At 37.7% G+C, this 21,764-nt stretch overlaps 1 protein-coding gene across 1 annotated transcript; it reads left to right on the top strand.

Annotated features, from left to right (window-relative positions):
• Nucleotides 1–10,295: 10,295 nt before the first annotated feature.
• On the top strand, nucleotides 10,296–11,062 carry LOC133789825 (protein DETOXIFICATION 45, chloroplastic-like). The gene is made up of 4 exons (XM_062227543.1): nucleotides 10,296–10,401; nucleotides 10,512–10,628; nucleotides 10,732–10,827; nucleotides 10,927–11,062. The coding sequence occupies exons 1-4, from the start codon at nucleotides 10,348–10,350 to the stop codon at nucleotides 11,038–11,040; spliced, it is 381 nt and encodes a 126-aa protein (XP_062083527.1). The 5' UTR covers nucleotides 10,296–10,347; the 3' UTR covers nucleotides 11,041–11,062.
• The last annotated feature ends 10,702 nt before the right edge of the window (nucleotides 11,063–21,764 follow it).

The raw sequence follows: 21,764 nt of genomic DNA on the forward strand, positions 1-21,764 counted from the left end.
TCCGCTGGTCGTGGACGTTCAAATCGCCAACATGATGGTGAAAAGAGTATTAGTGGATACAGGAAGTTCAGTGAACCTCCTGTACAAATCTTCGCTAGAACGCATGAAGTTGTCCGTCAAGGACTTGGAGCCCTGCAACCAAACGATTTACGGCTTCTCCGGTGAGGGACTTGCCCCAGCGGGGTCAATCAGACTTCCAGTCACAACAGGTACAGTGCCTGCTACCAGGACATTACTCGCTACTTTTATAGTAGTCGATTGTCCTTCGACATACAATGCTGTCATTGGAAGGCCCATACTGGTTGATCTTCGGGCCGTCACCTCAGTATGGCACTTGGCCATGAAATTCCTGACAGACGTAGGGGAAGGACGCGTGTTGGGAAATCAGAGAGAAGTAAGGGAGTGCTACAATGCCTCAGTTACAAAGGCGAAGAAGGGAACGTCGAAAAGCACTCCCCCAGATAGGTTGCAAATGGCTATTGATACACAAGCCCAATCCGGTGATGGAGTCACCAAATAGGGTGTTGCCCAAAGTGAGGATAGGGATTTAGATCCTCGCTTTAGGGATTTTGAAGAAGATGTTGGACCCGTCGAGGACCTGGAAGAGGTCCAACTTGACGAAAAAGACCCGACCAGAGTTGTAAAGTTCGGGAAGAATTTAGAAGCAACAATGAAGCATGCACTGGTGGAATTTTTGCAAAAGAACCAGGAAGTCTTTGCCTGGTCACATAAAGACATGGCTGGGATAGATCCTGCAGTTATCAGCCATGTCCTGAACGTTGACAAGAGTTTTCCACCCGTGCAACAGAAAAGAAGGTTGCTCGATAAGGATAGATCGAAAGCCTTAAAAGAGGAAGTCGAAAGACTGAGGGAGAATGGGTTCATCAGGTTGGCGTTTTATCCATCATGGGTCTCTAATCCAGTCCTGGTTCCCAAGCCTAACGGCAAATGGCGAACCTGTGTGGATTTCACAGACCTCAATAAAGCCTGCTCGAAGGATTGTTTCCCACTCCCAAGGATCGACCATCTGGTCGATGCAACTGCAGGACATGAGATCCTCTCCTTCATGGATGCATACTCAGGATACAATCAGATTAGTATGCATCCCCCTGATGAGGATCACACTAGCTTTCTGACCGATACAGGGTTATACTGTTATAAAGTAATGCCCTTCGGACTGAAAAACGCTGGTGCGACTTACCACCGATTGGTTAACCACATGTTTAAGGAGTTGATCGGAGTAAACATGGAGGTGTACGTGGACGACATGCTGGTAAATTCGAAAAAAGCAGAAGGACATGTGAAGGATTTACAAGGGTGTTTCAACGTTCTGAACAAATATTAGATGAAGTTAAATCCTCTCAAATGTTCCTTCGGAGTAGGATCAGGGAAATTCTTGGGGTTCATTGTTAATTCAAGAGGAATCGAGGCCAACCCCGACAAGATAAAAGCCCTGATCGATATGAAATTGCCAATGAATATCAAGGATGTGCAAAGTTTAACTGGAAGAATTGCCGCACTAGGTAGATTCATTTCCAAGTCGACGGATAAATGCGTCCCTTTCTTCAATCTACTTAGAGGCAACAAGAAGTTTGAATGGACAGGAGACTGCGAGCAGGCTTTCCAGGCCTTAAAGGCCCACATGGCACAACCTCTTATTTTATCAAATCCCATGGATGGAGAAACTTTGTTCATTTACCTGGCGATCACCGAATTTGCTGCCAGTGCGGTGCTAGTGCGAGAGGAAGAAGGCGTACAAAAGGCGGTTTACTATGTAAGCAAGAGGTTAATCGGAGCAAAGTTGAGGTATCCTCCCATCGAGAAGTTAGCCTATTGTTTAATCTTGGCCTCAAGGAAACTACGTCCTTACTTCCAAGCCCATCCCATTACATTCTTAACTGACCAGACCCTTCGACAAGTCTTGCAAAAGCCAGAGGCGGCTGGGCGTTTATTAAAATGGGCAGTCGAACTCGGGCAGTTCGATATTACATATTCACCGCGAGCAGCAGTAAAAGGACAAGTCTTGGCTGATCTTATTGCCTAATTCACTGAGCTCCCAGACAACGAGCAATGCGAAGAGCCTAGTGCGCCTGAGCCCCAAGATGAAGCTCCTTCGTGGAAGTTATTCACGGATGGATCGTCCAACGAATCTCACGCAGGAGCGGGAGTGATATTGATAACGCCAGAAGGGCATCGATTTCACTGCGCTATTAGGTTCGACTTCACTGCGTCAAATAATGAAGCCGAATATGAAGCACTCCTCGCTGGATTAAGACTGGCAAAAGACATGAGTATATAGGTGCTGGATATTTACAGTGATTCACAGCTGGTAGTGAATCAGGTCTTAGGGGAATATCAAGCACGAGGCCTAAAAATGATGACCTACTTAAACAAAACTTGAGATATGTTGGCGCAATTCGAGAAGTATAACCTCCAGCAAATTCCTCGGGATCAAAATTCGAACGTGGATGCCTTAGCCAAACTCGCAAGCGCGAAAGACGCTGACACTTTGAATATTGTGCCAGTAGAAAGATTGTACGAGCCAAGCATACAAGTGGATGAGACTAATATGGAAATCCGTATGGAGGATACATGGATGGCACCATACTTGGAGTATCTCATGAATGGTGTATTACTGTCAGATAGAAACAAAGCCAGAACTCTTCAAAGACAGGCTGCTAGGTATATACTGGTCGATGGTGTTTTGTACCGAAGAGGATACTCCATGCCACTGCTCAGATGTGTTATACCGGAAAAGGCTAAAGAGCTTATGAAGGAGGTACATGAAGGCTTCTGTGGGGACCATGCTGGGGGGCAGAGCTTGTCAAAGAAGATTCTTAGGCAGGGTTATTTCTGGCCGACTATGAATGAGGACTCAATGGAGTTTGTGCAAAAATGCGATAAGTGTTAGAGGTTTTCCAATATCCCACGCGCAGCCCCCAACGAGTTAAAGCAGATGCAGAGTCCTTGGCCTTTCACAGTATGGGGTATAGACTTGATTAGATCCCTGCCAACAGGAAAGGGTGGAGTAAAATATGCAGTCGTAGCAGTCGACTACTTCACCAAATGGGCCAAAGCTGAGCCGCTCGCTACCATAACGACCAAGAAAGTCCTTGACTTTATCATCAAGAACATTGTTTGCCGTTATGGTTTACCTCGAAAAATTATCTCAGACAACGACACCCAGTTTGACAGTGACCCATTCACAGACTTCTGCAAAAGGCATGGTATCGTCAAAAGCTTTTCTTCAGTCGCACATCGACAAGAAAATGGGCAAGTCGAAGCAGTGAACAAAACACTCAAAGATACCCTGAAGAAAAGACTTGGAGACGCTAAAGGAGCATGGCCAGACAGCTGCCTGAAGTACTCTGGTCGTATAGAACTTCTCATCGAACGGCGACAGGTCATACCCCATTTTCCTTAGCATACGGGTATGAAGCTATGTTGCCCGTCGAGTTAGATCCCCCCTCACACCGACGAATTACATACGACCAGGACCAGAATAGCCAACTTATGATGGAGTCCCTAGACTCACTTGAAGAGAAACGGGAAAGAGCCCAACTCTGAGTAATTGCGTACCAGCAAAAGGTCGCCTGGTATTTTAACTCGAAGGTGAAAGAAAGGAAATTCAACGTTGGAGACCTAGTACTACGACGAGTTTTCTTAAACACCCGTGACCCAACTGCTGGAGTGCTCGGACCCAACTGGGAAGGACCTTACCAGATTGAGGAAGTCCTTCATCCAGGCACCTACAAGCTTGCACTCTTAAATGGAAATCTTGTTCCATGCTATTGGAACGGAGAACACCTGCGCAAGTATTATCAATAAACAGCCCTTTTTAAAGGACTGGCCTGTATTAATTTTTACTTTTTACAAGTTTTGAAAAAGGGTTTGTCACGTTGTATGGCTAATCGCTTATAAGTGTAAGATCTTTTTAAGATCACTCGTAAAGACATGTTTAGTCCACTTTAATACGAGAATTGTAAGGGACTGTGCGCAGCCAGTCATTCTTGCCAACCTTTGTAAATTTATTTTTACAAGTATTTGTTCATTACGTGTGTTGTTTTGCTGTATTATAAGTGTTACATTTCCTACCAAGCAGTAATGTTCGCACAGGTCGTGGTCAAGGCAAGTGACCAAGGACCTAAAGCTCCTCGACACTTGGGGGGCATGCTAAGGTACATCGATAGCAAAGCATACCAAGAGGTATGTAAACACATGAACAAAATGAGTGAAAGCATGCTACGGTACTTAGAGTATTTTTTAAAATTTATATTTTGTTAAATCAAGCCGAAGTACTATGCTAAGTTCGGTCATGCGAACAGATGTTATAATAGACAGAAATATTATAATATCAAAAGGCATTCTTTTACACCACGACCAGTACTGCTCGGATGTAATTGTTTAATTAAAAGTAAAAAGCTGCCATTGCAGCAATAAAAACAAATTGTCTTTACAATACGACCCGCGGGCCATGAAAATGAAATTAAAAGAAAAAGAGAAAAAATTCTTAAGGAGCCGGAGGGTTGGGAGGAGTGCCTTGATCAGCCGAAGGACCAACTTCAGCATCAGCACCATCATTCCCCCCTGCTCGGGAGGCAGGCACTTTGGCCTTTTCTTCCTCTTCAAATGCTTGGACAGGTAGTTGAAGTTAGCCTCCCGGTTGTGCTTCCAGAATTCATAGAAGCAGAGCTAAGTGCCCTCCTTGTACTTCTTCAAATTCTTGGCTCCGTCCTCCTCGAGCTCCTGCACTCGCTTTTCAAGCTCCCTCGTCTCCTGCCTACTGGCGATCAGATCAAGCTCAAGCTGATTGCATGCTTGAGTGTTGAGCCTGGCACTTTCATTGAATTTTTCTCTGGATTCGTTGGCTTTCTTCAGGGCATCTTGGGCATCCAAAAGCTCCTTGGTGAGAGTAGCTTTGTCCTTGCGTTGTTGTTCTTGCTGTTTGGACAGCTCCTTATTCTCCTCGAGCAGCTTGTTGTTGTTAGCCTCAAGTGCTTGCTTAGTCTAGGAAAGCCTGGAGTCAAAGTTCTTTCCCCGAGAAAACAACGCCCCAACACGACGCCAGCCAGCAGTCAAAGTTAGCAGCCCCTGAAGACAAAGAATGAGATAAAGTAAGGAAAATAAATCAGACATAAATGATAAAGTAGCAGGAGATAACTTACGCTAACTATCTCGTTCAGCCCTCTGTTGACAACTTGATCAGCCTCCATTGAGGCAGTTTCAGTAATGGCGGCCTGGCTACATCTGTGCTTCGAAAGCTTGTATATCCTCTCCCTGGCTGAGCCGACCATGAAGCTGGGTAGGGAACCTTCGGGTGAGGTGTCCAATGTCTCCTTGTCAGCAGCCTTAGAGGAGGGTTGTGGTTTAGCAGGAGGAGGAGTCATCTGCTCGGAGGGGGGCTGGGGTGGTGAGTTCTCCTTTGAGGGGGCAGTGGCTGGAACATCGTCTGTTTGAGCCTTCTTCGAGGGAGTCTTGCTGCTTTCCCCTCAAGCCCTCTTGCTATCCTTCTTCGGGACAGAATAGGCAGGGGCAGCCTGGTAGTGCTCAAAAACATCCTCGGAGTCCATACCTGCACAAAAGGAAGCAACACAAGCAGTAAGACTAAATGGTCATGTAAGATAAAAGAATAAAAGTAAAAGGATTACAAGTAAAGTACCCGCGCTACAACTACTGGTCGTAACATTATTTACTGAACTACCTACTGCCTGGAAAAAATCTGAATTTAAGGAGGGAGCATTCCTAAAGTTGCCATCCCCATCAAATAGATGAGAGGGAATTGGCAAATGATTTAAAAGCGAGATTATTATACCGTTTTCATCCAACGAGTCATCAGAAAGTTCAGTAGGCTCGTCAGCCTTTTGTTTTCCTTTGCCCTCAGGGGCCAAGGGTTTCTCTGCTCGACGAGGGATGGCAGGTTCCCTGATCATAACCCCAGTTGGTCTCCTCCGCGGAGGAGACGCTTGGGGTTACTGCTCGGGTTCCACTTCGGCTTGGGCATTTTCCGCCGAAGGTTCGCTCATCGCTGGTTGGGGATTCCAGAGGCCGACCAACCTAAGGTTAGCCTCAGTAACTAAATTTTTGACACTCTTATCAGCATTCGACATCCTGGCTAAGAGTGCCGCCCCTGACTCCATCCTTGGAGTTGGGATTAGACGTAACCATGGGCCTGAAACACAGTGAAATTTCAAAACATTGTGGCAGAAAAACACTAAGTGAAGAGGCTAGTGGCGTAAGAATTCTTACCTCTCAAGTGAAGGCCAAGTTGTCTGCGGCCAAGTCGGGAGTAAGGAAGTATTCCTGGTGATACCTCCCCACATTGGAGATGTGGGTAGTCTCGGTTAGGAAAGTGCGCCCAGTTTCTTGATGGAAGAAATGGAAAAACCCCGTGCCTTCTTGGTTAGGGTTGGACTTAAGGTCAAAAAGAAAATTGACCTCATGGGGAGTGGGCTCTGGCCATTTTTTGAGTTTGTAAAGGATATAGAGTGTGGCCAACATTCTATATCCATTTGAGGTGATTTGAAAGGGGGAAACTCCAAAGTAATTTTCCACCCCCTGAAAGAACGAGTGAAGAGGCAAAGTGGGCCTGCCTCAATGTGAAACCGCGACCAGGCAGTGTAGGCCCCGCCTGGTAGGTTGGCCCTCTGGTCACCCCTGTCAGTTTATACTTATTCAAGTAGTTGGCGATCATCTGGATCATCACTCTACTCTGGGGAACAACATGCCACTCGACATCCGGCTGAGCAACGTGTCAAGGATGGGCATGCCTTTGTACATTGGCATCAGGAACATTTTCACCTCGACCACTGGTCGAGGGGGCATCAGCAGTAGGCTAGCATGAGGAGTTAGGGATTTTCCTTTTTTGAGCTTTTGGCTAAGGCGAGAGAAAGGGATATCTGGTATCAGAGTAGAGGGGTTTTCTTCGCCTTCAAGCAGCTGAGCTAGGAGGTCATCTTCAATGGGTCTTTCTTCTCCCCAAGGGTCTTGCATATGAACTGCAAACAGACAAAGGAGGAGATAAGACACATAGCCTGCGAAGTTACGTGGGAGATTGGGATAACGTTGCTTGCGTCTATTGACCAGCAGCATCCTACCCATACACTAAGTTTGGTGCTAACAGTTTGAAAAATGGATCAAAAAAGGAAATAAAACGTTTTCTAAAAAGAAACTTTCTCAACTCCTAAAGGGCGGGAAAAAACCCAGTTTTTTTAACTAGCTTAAAGATTGAATTTTTACGTCGATCTTACACCCGAAACCTATGATCCTTACTATCGAACTAGCTCTTGACTTATATAAAGCAAAAATACACTCACTTACCAAGCATCAGATGGTTTATACAAAATCCTCACAAATTTCTAATCAAGAACATAGGAAACCACAAAGTACAGTAACTACATGCATGGCATCACAAAAAGTTTGAAAGACTGAAAGATTACCTGGGCAAAGAGTGGAGATTCAGAAAAATAGAAATTTCGAGTCGGAAAAATCTTCGACAGATGTCTGAATTGTTTCGAAGTTCTGGGCTCCGGAGCAAAGTTCTTGAAGTTCTTGATTGGAATGGTGAGTAAAGAGTTATAAGAGAGATAAAAAGGCTACTTATAGAGGCTGAAGTATAGCAAAAAGTGGCAATCATGACTTTCCCATTTTCAAAACGTGGGGGAGTATATAAGTCGTCACATTGATTTCTTGAAAACTGAAAAGGCTTGATTAGACATAATTATGTCACGGTTTTAAAAAACGCACGAAGACTCTGACAGATTTCGTGGGGCATATGAACGGTTGTTTCCCTAAAGTTTCTTTATTGCTGGTCGCACTAAACAAACTTGGGGGGCAAATGTTATCCAAAAAATAGGCATGGATGACATGGCAGACGTTTAGTACACGTGGCTGACATCTCGCAGAAGTCTTGTTCGGCCATCGACCAGAAAGATGTCTATGACACAACGCTCAATCTTTATATACGACCAGCTTGGTCGTATACTTGCTATATTTGGAGAAAATCTTATGCAGTTATAATCATATCCGAAATTATCTCCCATGATTTCCTGAATACCCGATTATTTAGGAAAGAATATCTGTAACAAATTAATGTAATCTTCCTTGAGCCTATAAATAGAGAAAAATAACTCAAGGAAGGGACTTTTGGACTTTTGGGCTTTCTAGTTATTTGAGATTAGAGTTTTACGAGTGTATTCCCTACACCAAATACCCATTTCCATAACACATGAATATAATACTACTAAAAAAGTTTTATACTAGAGCACTATAATGGGCCACTTTGTGAAAAATAGGGCGGTAATAATACACCATCCCGCGCCACTTAGATTCTTTTTCATTTGTGACCTGAAAATTTGTGAGACCCGAGAGAGACCCAATTCTCATACCTTTTTTACCCTTCTCCTTCTCGTCTCTCTCTTCCCTTCGCCATAGCCGCACTCCTGTGACCACCATCATCCTCACCTTCGACCACCTAACCTCCATCCTCACAACTGTTTTTCTCCAAGCCAAGCTCCAAATCTCAGGCACCCGTGAACCCAACCCCCGAACCAAGTGACCCTAGGTGCGAGCCCACCTCTGCGTGCCTTCGACCTAGTGCGACTTCCATTCGCGGGCCACCACCAAGCTTACACCGTTGAGGAGAAGATGAAAGGTTATTTTCATTTTCCTTACGACATTTTGTTTGTGATTCATCGCTATCCCTCGTTTCCTTGAACTGTGTTATATGATCATAGTGAAGTAATTTAAAATTTCTTAATAATAATAATAATTTAGGGATCTGTCCAAAATTTTGCAAGTTTTTTAAGCTAAAGCCCTTTGTCCATAGCCGAGAAAAAGAAGAAGAAAAGATGCAGCAGAGAAAATCCACATATGGAAGGCCTACTGGAACGAACGATTTCGATTTCTCCTACCGCATGGTCGTTGAATCTAGTGAGTTTCATCTCCTATTTCGATTCAATTCAATTTTCATTTCAGTTTTTAGTCTGGTTTAATCTCTTTTGTTCTACCTCATTAGACCCGACTTTGGTTCTAATGTAAGTTTTTTTTTATTTGAATTTGAATTTTAGGGTATCAAAGAGTAGCTGAAGGAAAGTCCCACCTCTCTAAGCTAATTTTTGTTCAGGTATATTTGAATTGCTTGCTTGTAATTTCTACAAATCATTACAGAAATTTCATCAAGTAGCTGCTTCATTTTACTTAGTGTAATTTGTATTTTAGATTTCATAAACCATTCAATTTGACAGAACTATTGAAAATCATATATTTTGTCTTCAATTTGTTGTCCTTGTGTTCTTTTCCATTTCTTCAAAGTTGAACCACTCTTCTTGTCAGTTCATGTGGTGATGTGTATGCAGGTATTGGGAATCTTGTAGCTGTGATTTTATTTCCCATACTTATGTATTCTTTCCAAATGGGTGCAACTGGTGTAGTAATTTCCACAGTTGTGTCTCAGTACGTGTTCTTTGACTAGCATTGCAAATTTTCTTTAGTTTTTGCTGTGATAATCCCTTGACATAAGATCTTGCTCGAATGTTTATATTTCAGATATGTTGTCACCTTCTTAATGCTATGGTTTCTAAATAAGAGAGAAATACTACTCCTCCAAAGATGGGATCATTACAATTTGGAGGATACATAAAATCTGGTAAATTTGGTTTTGTTTTTCATTTTTTCTTAAAATATTTAAAAATAAAAATAATCCTTACGTTATTGAACTTCCCTCTTTTGTGTGAAGATGCTTTCTTGTCTTACAATTTGACTGAAGCATAACCAGTCAGTTGATATATAGTATGTTTTGTTTTTTAGTTTACTTTTCTTTAGCAAAAATATTACCTGTTTCTCTGTTTTAGACATGTTGACATTTTTCTTTGCCTGTTATAACTAAGGTGTTATATTTTTATTTGATTCTTTCAATAATATTTTGGGATGTTATAGGTGGTTTTCTTCTTGGAAGAACTCTTGCTGTTCTAACAACCATGACTTTGGGGACATCAATGGCTGCTCGTCAAGGCCCGGTTGCAATGGTTGCTCATCAGATATGCATACAAGTATGGTTGGCTGTTTCGCTTCTGGTTGATGCCCTGGGTGCATCTGCACAGGTATTATCTCTTTCTTTGACTTATATTGCTTGCTATAATGTTTTGATCCTACTAAAGTTGCCCTTATTTTGGACCACTAGTTTTGGCAAAGTTCTGCTTATTATTATTGTTTTTTTTTTGCTCATACTGGTCAATAATAGAGGGATACTTTAGTTTTAAATCTGTTGAAATTTCTCTCTGCATAGTCTGCACATGATTTGTCTCTGTTGATTTATGAGTTGTTTACTTGTAGGCTTTGACTGTAAGTTATATGTCTAAAGGTGACTATAAGACAGTGAAGGAAATTGCTCACTATGTGCTGAAGGTAAGGTCTTTTTTTCTGTGTTAATTATTTATCGAGTTTTCTTGTACCTAAAGATTTTTGAATGTCCTACCCATTGAGTTTTTATACATTTTAATTTAACTGTCTATCAGGTAGGATTGCTCACAGGTCTTGCCTTGTCTGCAATTTTGGGTCAATCTTTTGGTTCATTAGCTACTCTGTTCACCAAGGATGCTGAAGTACTAGCAATTGTTGGTACTGGAGTATTGGTATGTGTATATTTGTTGTTCATAAGTCTAATTGCTTTTCATTTTCCTTTGGGTAACTGGCCATGTATAGACTTCATAATGACACTCTCTAAAACTGTTACAGTTTGTCAGTGCTAGTCAACCTCTGAATGCACTAGCTTATGTTTTTGACGGTCTCCATTCTGGTGCTTCGGATTTTGCATATGCTGCCCGTGCCATGGTATGCTGATCTTTTGAAAATCTCATAAATTTTATTTTTTGGGTCTGATCCGAAGATTGCATATTTTGCTCATTTTGACTACTGTTTTTTTTTTCATAGATGGTGGTGGGAGGAATGTCTTCTGCATTTTTGCTATATACTCCGATAGTCATTGGTCTTCCCAAGATTTGGTTAGGGTTGACTCTGTTTATGGGTTTGCGGGTGGTGGCTTGATTTTACAGGTATGCATACAATATTTGAGTTCCTTTTTCTTAATTAAAACAATAAAAGACATAAAATTTATGATGAAGCATGAACTATGGGATTTTCAAACTCTTATAAATAGCATTCTATATTGCTTTCTATAATGTTTTGATCCTACTATTTGCTGAAGGTAAGGTCTTTTTTCTGTGTTAATTATTTATCGAGTTTTCTTGTACCTAAAGATTTTTGAATGTCCTACCCATTGAGTTTTTATACATTTTAATTTAAGTGCTTGTGGTGATTTCATGAAATGCAGAGAATGAAATTCTTGAATATATTATATGGACTACTGAAAATTTGTTGCTGGTTCACTTCATCTGTCTCTGTGTTGCCTTCTAGTTTCTTTTAAGGATCTTGATATTATATTTATTTTCTTGATTTTACCTAACTGAAGAGTTTCTACTTCTATTTTTGTTGTTATTGAATTTTTGGAGCTTGTTTTCCTTGGTCAAAAATAAAATTTTATTTTAGCAAGAATGAAAAAGATAAAATATACTGTAGTTGTTGCATCACTTTATGTCTTAATCAATTGTTAGTAACTTGATCTTGGGAATTGGTAGTTTAGTTTGTTGGCTGGAATTTCATTGCATTAGAAAGCTTTGAGACTGCATTGAGCATAATATTTGGTTGACATGTCTTTACTTACAACCTGGTTAGATGTTTGCTTCATAATGTATAATGATATGACTTAAGTCAAGTTTTTGTGCCATGCTTGCTTGATTTCTTGTTGTGTTAATAGTATGTTGTTGAATGTGGTGATTTTTTTTTGTCTAAAGTGGCTAAAATGATTCTGCTCTACTTTAATATGGTCAAGGCAAACTATGTTATAAAGTATGTGGAAGAATGTTTAAATTGCATTTTATTTCAGTAGCTATTAATTTTGATAAACACCTCATAGGAATGGAGGTGCTCATTGTGTGCTCTCTTAAGAAATCATCTAGTCTCCTCGACTTGTAATTCACTTTTACGCTATCTTCTCTTCATAGTTTTGACTAAATAATTTCTATTCTCACTGCTATTAAATGTGAGAGATGTCTTAAATCCGGATCATTAATTGCTTTGAAATTATTTTTATCACCTTTAACCCTCTATAAATGTTACCAAGTATATAGTTGCATATAATTATCTCAATTATCTATTGATCAAAAAATGATTCTATTCTTTCAGATCTAACTTGAATCATGCTTATGCTTGTTGTGTGCAATGCTTGCAGTTTGGATTTTATTGTGATTTTTTGTGAGCTTATTTTTATGTCAAGTTGAGAGCATGGCAGCTTGTTAACTTGGCACTTTAAAATTTCTCACATTAATAGGCTTATGATGCTACCTTGTTCTATATTACTATGTTCTGTACCTTTAGAGGATTTCGAGGATGAAGTTTCTCTTTTAATTGCTGGAGACTCATGGTTCTTGGTTTTGACAATGGATAATGATGTAGGATTTTTGAAATCTGATCACAACATAAAACTAAGAACCCACTTCTGAATTATCTTAAGTTGTTTGATCTCACTAAGGAATTATCTTTTGCTGATGGTTTTAATGAAGTTTGAAGTGGTTTGGTGCTATTATCAGTAATCCTTCCATAACTTTAAATTTCAGCCAAATGTACTGAACTATTGTTGTGGCTGGAAAGCATCAATTATATGTTTGTTTTGTTTTTAGACAAAGCAAAGGGAATTACTGGCCTTGATTTTCTTGTTCTTTTTTCACTTATTGTTTATGTTCTTGATTTTATAATTATCATTTTTCTTGCTCTCATTGGTTGTCCTGAGAATGAGGATAATGAAAAGTTGGGTTTCATTTCGTTGTTGTTTGTATTTTTGTAAGAAATCAACATTCAGAGGCTGGGGTGATGTCTTTTATTTATTTTTTGAGATGTAGAGGTGATGCTTTAAAAGTATTAATTATTATCAAATGAGTTGAGGTATTTTTTGAGCCAAATATTAGTTTGGTTTTGTGATTGGAGAATAGTGGAGTGTATGTATGTTGATGATCATATATTGCTATATCGTATAGAGAGAAAATGAACTCTACTCAGATAAGGTAACAAATAATAGGTTAGTATGGTATCCTCGATTTTTTATTGAAAACGGATGAGAGAAACAAAATAGTAAGCAAAGTATTATGGAAACTGGAAAGGCTTCTTAGATTAGCTGGGGGCTGATGCCATTGTCTTACATATGAATGGTCTAGAATCTGTGAAACTGAGACACTAAAACACAACTAACAAAGAATAGCACCACATTAATTGAACCATTTATTACTCATGTAGAATAAAATCACTCTGTAGACACTAAAACACAGCTAACACTAGAATATTTGATTTTTATATACCTGATCTTTCAACAAGTTTATATGTTTTATCCTCATGCTTAGTTAAAATCACTCTGATTGTTGCAGCAATCACAAGTGCATGTGCAAAGTGCATAGTTTGAGGTTTTCAAATAGGTTGCTGCATTTTGTTTATGCAATATTTTTTCATGGAAACTTTTCATTTGGCTAGAAAATAATTGCTGGAAAAAACTTGTTATATGTAGAAGTTGAACCTTGCATATAATTTTGATATTCCACTGCTCTGAAAATATTTTAAAAATGTTATACTCCAAATCCAAAACTAATACTAATCCAAAAGAAAAAAAAAGAACAGAATAAGTAAAGAATAAATGAAGTACCTAACGTATAATTACAAGAGTTGGCAGTAACCAAACAAATTAAGAACTGAAACAATTGCAGAAATGGAGCACCTGATTTTTTTTTTTTAGGTACCATTTGATCTATATAATATACATGGATATATACATGTAACATCAGCCATACATTATATATCAATGAAAAATTGAAAATAAATCTCTTGTTTCATATCAAGCAATGAGTCTATATTCCTCAGTATTACTATCTGCTATTGATATCTTATTTCCATGTCCAGGAGAGGATATTTTTGTATGCATCTGTTTGGCAATCTTGATATTATTATTTGATGATGAGGGTAAAAATAACTTAATAGCTTGATGCTAAATTCTTATTTTCTTTCCCAATTTCCATGAGCCTAGTTCATAGCTCCTACCAGTTTTTCTTCTGGGTTTATTCTGGCTATATAGTGGCTGTAGTTAAGGTGTTTGGTCAAAGGCAGATCTCTTTAATGCTTTAAATTTTGTTATCTATGTTTCTGTAAATCTGCTTGTATTCGGACCAATTGCAGTGGCGCAGGAAGGGACTCCTCCAACAGGTTCTGTCAGCTCTCTTCTTTCTTTGTATTCAACTTTTTCTTTGTTATTATCGAATTGATTGAAAGCTGAAATAGTTATTATTGAGAAGATTGAATGCTGAAATAGATAATATAGAATTGAGCAGTGGGTTTATACTTTATATTTTTGTGAGTAATTGATGTAGTTACTGGTTTATATATTACTTAATATCTTGTTTCCACTTGAGAAGATTCATTTGGACATTTGGTTTCGAATCTTTTATTTTGCTCAGCTTTTCATTTTTAAAGCACACAAGTGTTTGGCAAAATGTGTCAGAAAATATTAAGAATATTTGATGTTTTGAACTTATTGTTTGTTTCACAAAATGTCTCAGAGAATTATAAGCATATTTTAAATGATTGTTTGTTTGAATAGTAAGAATTTCTCAGGGAATATATATATATATATGTCATGATCTTTGTAATCAATCTCATTTTTACACACTAGAAAAAACTAAGATCAGTTGGGCAGTTTACAATTGGATTTTTGCAACCCGAAATATACATTGGTTTTGTTGAACACTATAATATACATGTGTACCTATAAGATACAAAATAAACATACAAGAATCTGATCTCACTTGGCTAGTGGTTGCTCATTTTTTTGTTCTGTTACTAGAAAAAATATTTGGACATGGAAGTAGTGTGTTCGAAAGTTTCAAACTTTGGATTATTTTGGCTTTTATTGATTGTTGCTTTTACTAGTAAGCAGAAGTTAGGCCTTGTTTTAAGTTGCATGTTTTGTTGCTTCAGTCGTTGTTTTGCATGGTAGTACATCTTGCTATACCCTGCTGTTTCGTCAAGTTTTGGAGTTATTACAAATTTAATTTAAACTTTATATGCTTACAGGTGGAAACTAGCTTAAGTCTTATGTTCTTAATAATAAAAGGACTTTTTTTTTACAATGTGCAGGTATATTGAGATGATTTCTTTGGAGCAATTTTTGACAACATTTTTAGTTGAGGCCTTTAGAATGGAAGAATGTATTTCACTAATTTTTGTATACATTTCTTGTTTTGTATTTAGTGATAAAGGAATCTGAATTGGGCATAAATTATGTTGTAATATCATTTCTTAAGCCTAGACTAGTAGACTAAATATTGTAATTACATTTGAGTAATTAATAAAAATCTATTTATGTTACCTTATTTGGCTTCAACTTTCATATTTGTTTTCCTAGTTTTGTGTAAGTAAAAAAAGATTATGTTTCTCTAAGCTAATATAACACATGTGTTATACTAAAGTGTAGTATAACACAAAAAATGTGTTATACTAAAGTATAGTATAACGCAAAAAATGTGTTATACTAAATTGTAGTATAACACAAAAAAAGTGTAGTATAACACAAAAAACGTGTTATACTAAAGTGTAGTATAACACAAAAAACGTTTTATATAATCGACTATAAATAACATAATTAAACACTTATCTATATATTAAAATAACACAGAAATTGTGTTATCGTTGACAGTACAATAACACATCTGTATAACATTGCCCTGACCTACGATAACATAGTTGGTCTTAACACATCAGAAAGTGTTATCGTATGTTTTGATAACACATTTTCGGTGTTATTAAAAGCATTTTTTCTTGTAGTGATTAGAGCTATCATATTTGATATATTGTTTTGTTCTTGAGAGGTTGGTGAAACTCATTGAACCCTAGTTCTTTGATCACTCCTTTGAAATATTGTATCAATAACAGCTCAAGTGGACGTAGGTTATTACCAGATTCTGGGGCCGAACCACTATAATTTCTTGTGTGCTTTACTGTTTTTGTCATTATCTTCATTTCATCATATATTGTCCACATCAAGCATTTTTGACTCCGTGTGAGTTGACTAAAATCAGGGTCAACAATTTTTAATTCAAAATAGTTATTTTGAGAAAGAATAAGAGAGAGAAAATAATTTAAAATTTTAAAAAGAATTAAAATCATATATTTTTCCTTCACTTTCTTATTATTTATCAAAATAATAAAACAAATAGGTATAAAAGTGCAACATTTTAAAAATATTAAATATATTTACCACTAAAAAAAAGTTTGGGTATAAAAGTGGAACATTTTGAAGATATTGAATATATTTACTGCAAAAAAAAAAAGATTGGGTATAGAAGTGAAACTTTTTGAAAATATTAGACATTTTAGCTGCCATTTACTCTTAATAAAATTGATAATGAGACTATTATACAATACTTTTAAAATATGAAAACTTGTGAGGAGCAATTATAATGCACTTTATTTAAGTAATTTAAAATATTATTATAATAATTTTTTGGTGAATTTTGTGTAATAATATATAGGGTAAATAGTGGCATAAGTACCCAATGTTTAAATTTTATTGTGATTAAGTACCCAATATTTTTTTTGTGGCAAAAGTATCCAAAGTTGACTTCTGTTAGCATATGTTGGTACCCACTCTAAAAAAATCCCTTAACTGCTGATTCAGTATACATGTGTCACCTCCTCATTCATCCAACTAATAAATATTTTTGAAAATTAATTAAATTTAAAATAATTAAAAATATAAAATTATATAAATTAACTTTAATAATAAAAATTAAAAAACTAATTTATACTTAAAAAATCTAAGTAAAATCTGATTTAGAAAAAAATCTAAATTAGAATTTTGAAACTTAAACCAAACATAATTAAAACAAAATAAACATTTAAAAAAAGGAAGAAACAAAAAATATGAAAGAAACAAAAAAAGGAAGAAATGGAAAAAGAAAAGAAAAGGAAGAGACGTTCTTCTTCTTCTTCCTTCAGTTGCAACTCTTCCCCTCCGGCGACTAGCTCCAACGAAGACGATCCAACAAATCCGAGTTAGGCATATAAAAAATGGGTGATGTTGACTGCCTTTTTCACAATCAACCCTAAGAAGAGAGATTAATGAAATAAGCGAATAGAACACAAGGATTTTTACATGGTTCAGGATGTAAAAGAACCCTAGTCCACGAGTCTTTGGTATTAAAAAGTTTGGAAGCTTGTGAGGGCAAGCTTCAATGGAGTATTCTCAGGCAGTGTTTAGGTTGCTTTGAGTACAAGGTCATGGAGTATTCTCAGGCAGTGTCAATGTCTTTTTCTCTTTAAAAAACTTAACCTCTTACAAAGAGACTCCCAGCTCTATTTATAGAGGCTGAGGTAATTAATACTAATCATCAGAAATTAACACACATTCTTCCTATTATTGGGGGATTAATACATATTCAATGCATTGAGCTGCATTGAATAGAGACCATGGCCCAAGCAAGATTTGCGGGGCCCACTGCAGAAAGGTACCTACTTTATGGGGAACATGGCCCTAGTACTGTCAGGGGGTGCTGTAAGTACCTCCATGTCAGACGACGTAGTGGGAGTGTGAATTTTCGAGTCGTACACTCGATAATACTGTTGACGGATCGCCCACAAAGGTTGTCATACAATCATCTGGCTCTGCAAACTTGCACTTGCTGACACGTTGCACCCTATCTTAGGTCCGAGAACCAGAACCTCGGACCTCGGAAATGACTGGGGGACGAGAGCCTTCGCCTTAATTTCTTGAGTTAGAGAACCTCAGGAAATAACCTACTAAGGCACCAATGACCCACTGTCAAAGGCAAAGTACCACCTAGGAGGAGTGTTGCTCCGACTAGAGGCCTCGAGCAATAACATGCCCCAACGATGTCTATGAATGTCCGAGCCAGACATTGGAGATTGCCACGTGTCGGAGGTGAAAATATGGACAACATGTGAGTTTTTTAATATGGGTTTGTTATTATGGGTTTAGGTCTGAGATTGATTTTTTGAATATGGGTTTATTCTCTTCTGTCTATCTGGGTTTGGAACTGAAGCTTGGGCAGGGTCGAGATCTGGGTTCAGAACTACTTCGTGGGTGGTTGACGAGGGCAAGGGGTCGAACATCGTGGGTGGTTGACGATGGCAAGGATTGGGATCTGGGTTCAGAACTACTTCATGGGTGGTTGACGAGGGCAAGGCGTCGAACTTCGTGGGTGGTTGACAACAGCAAGGGTGGGGATCTGGGTATTTTTGGATGAATTTTCAGAGTTCATATTCATATGTTCTTGATTTTTTTTCTTGTGTTCTTGATGGATTGGATGTTGATTTTTTAGAATGAAAATTTTTGGTTTGAGATTCTGGCTTGAGTGGGGGAGTTTGGATTGAATGTTGATTTACATTTGATATGAGTTGTTTCTTTAAGTGGATTCATGTGGTTGTGGAGTTTTTGGAAGAACATTGATGATGGTGATGATGATGATGATGATGATGATGATGGTGATGATGATGATGATACCCATTTAAGTTTTTGGTGCTTCAATGGAAGCTCATTAAAATTTTAAAAAATATTTTTTTTTTCATTTTTTGTATAAAACTTTTATTTTTCAAATTTTTTTTATATTACTTTATTAATTAAACACATTTCAATTTGAATTTTTTTAGTTTTTTTATTTTGTTCAGATACATTTTTTAAAACCTTTTAATTTAAGATTAATTTAATTTAGTTTTTAAAACTCTTGCTATTTTTTTTAAAAAAATTAGAATTAATATATTTTTTCATTAATTAATTTTCAATTAATTTATTCTTAAAAAATATTATGAAATGAACCAATTACATTGCGCCATGTGTTTACTGAATCAGCAGTTAACAGATCTTTTAGAGTGGGTACCAACGGATGCTAATAGAAGTCGACTTTGGATATTTTTGCCAGAAAAAAAAAATCAGGTACATAATCGCAATAAAATTTAAACATTGGGTGTTTATGCCACTATTTACCCTAATATATATTTTGAAATTCTACTTCATACATTGTCTACGCTACAAAAATATTTTCACTCCGTTGTTGATTACGTTGGTTCTAAGGCATGTACTAAAATTATATATTCCATAGATAGAAAGAATTGCTTATTACTATATACTTTTTTTAGTAATAATTGAGACATATATATTTTAACCATGATTTGTATATTCCGACTTTAAATAAAGAGTTTATACTTTTTTGGACCCTGTGTTTTGTCCAATTACCTGTTTGGACCCTGTGTTTTGATAAATGACTTTTTGGACCTTATGTTTTGTAAAATGGTTCAAATAGAACCCTAAACTCGATTTTGGTCAAAGTTTTTTGAGCTAAAATTACAAATAATTCATCAAACTAACAATTTAAAACAAAAACAAAATTATTTTGCCTAACAACTGTGTTGTTATATTCAATTTTTTCTTCTTCAAAACTGAGTTTAGGGGTTTATTTGAACCATTTTACAAAACACAGGGTCCAAAAATGTATGAACCCTTAAATAAATTATGTTGTATGGGTGCAATTTGTATTAAAAATTAGGTGCTAATTTTTATGTGTGAATTTTCGGTCATCCTAGCATTAATTAAATTGCAAATAAGTTTTTTTTTAGGGAATATAACTTTTATTCAATGTGTAAAATGGACCACATCTATATATGCCAGACAATGTCCAAAGAGCCATACAGATCTCACAAAAGAAATGACCAAACTAAAAACTAGCCAAGCTGATTACACTTGTAGAACAGATTAAACCAAGAACTTAAGACTATCCCTAGAAGGACACACAGATAAAGTTCCTCCCCCAGGTCCAAATTAAAGCACAGATGCATAGTGAGTCGCCTATAAAAGATATTGCAATTGATTTATTGCAGCGCCCTGGATAACCAAGATCGTTACATCGTGTGTTTAAAATCGTGCAAGACTTGCTAATCAGGTCATTTAAATGAAAATGTGATCCTAAAGTCATAAAAAAGTTAGGATTAAAAGATTTTGGTCATAAACGGAAAATTTTCATTAAAATAAATGTTTAGTACATGGGATCCCAAAAATAGGGTTTAAAGAATAGATTTACAAAATTCCAAAAGTTATATACAATCAAGGCCACTCTAATGGCAAAAACACATTTTAGGTTTCCGTCCCTGTACAATCTCTCGTCCGTGGCGGACGAGCAGCTGACAATGTACACCTTGCCCCTAGAGCTCTCCAACTCATGGTTGACCCATCTTGCCCTTGCCTTACTTGCACCACGTAGCACCCGTGAGCCGAGGCCCAACAAGAAAACTATATAGCATAGCATAAAAAATCCAGAGTATCAAATGATTCATAAGATATTAACCAGATATTAAGCAGGCCATAACAGGCACAAAATCAGTAACAATAAACAAAGAATCATCAGTTTATTATCGAGGTATTCAACAAGCCACAAGCATCAGATTAATAACAGTAAACACATTCATAATCAACAGTTTATCAAAATCATCATACAATACTCAGGGTCGACGCCCTTAGGTCGCACCCTCTATTTAACCCACTGTCTCCGGCTCACTTAGGCCGAGCCCAGTGTTTAACCCACTGACTCTGACCCGCTTAAGCCAAGCTCAGCGATTATTTAGCTGTCCTCAGCTACCAATGGCCGAGTCGCGTCCTGTGCGCAAATATCAGTTCCGGCCCTCTTAGGTCGTTTATTTCATGCTCACTTAACATATCACAATCATACAATATATGTATTCAAATATAGGGAACCCTTACTCCCATCACAACCACACAATAGGGTGCAATTTTCTTACATTTAGTTTCGAGCGGAGAAGGTGAAATGGTTCCGAGCACGATCCCTTGCTTCGAGCTTTGGCGATAAACCTAGTCACAATCCATAAATGGTACTTCGATGAGTTTAAATTCCCAAGAACAACCCCGGGACCAAACTCGCGCTCTCGGGACCTCCAATTCCACCAAACGAAGTGGTGAAACCATCCCCCGAGCCCCTGAGCAAAAACCATAAAAGCTACCCAAAAATCAAGTTCTGAAAGTTGAGTAGCGCTACAGTGCTACCTATTGGGCGCTACAGCGCTAGAGACTCTAGCCCCCCAAACCAGTAACCTAGCGTTGTAGCGCTCCCAACCTAGCGCTACAGCGCTGCAGAAATGCAAATTTCTGGGTTTCTCCCTTCGAATCTCCCCGAACCAAAGCTCCAAAAATCCACCCCAATCATCAGTCAAACTCAAAATTAACTATATAACTACACCCTACTCATCATAGGCAACAAAACCTAACCAATTTTTTTTCCCAAAAACTCCAACAAATCCCTAAAACCCAAATCCAAGCTCTCAAGCCCCAAACACCATAAAAATAGAGTAAGAACTCATAAAATTAAGAGATAACAGTAAGAATTTTACCTCAGTTGTGACTATCTTCTCACAATCTTCAACCTCCAATTTCTAAGCTTAAGTCTCAGCTAAACCCTCCCTAGTTCTAGAGCTTCAACTCATCTTCAATCCTTTCAAAATCCCAGAATAAATACATGCTCCAAGCTCAAACTACTCAGTGAATTCAAAGTAAAAACCTTACCTGAAATGATGGCCTAACCTTCCCTGAATCTTCTGGCTGTGATAAACTTGCCTTCCCTCAGCTTGACCCAGATGAATTCCCTTCCAAAACC

This window comes from Humulus lupulus, chromosome 7 (assembly GCF_963169125.1).
Source record: "Humulus lupulus chromosome 7, drHumLupu1.1, whole genome shotgun sequence".
In the NCBI taxonomy this organism is placed as follows: domain Eukaryota; kingdom Viridiplantae; phylum Streptophyta; class Magnoliopsida; order Rosales; family Cannabaceae; genus Humulus; species Humulus lupulus.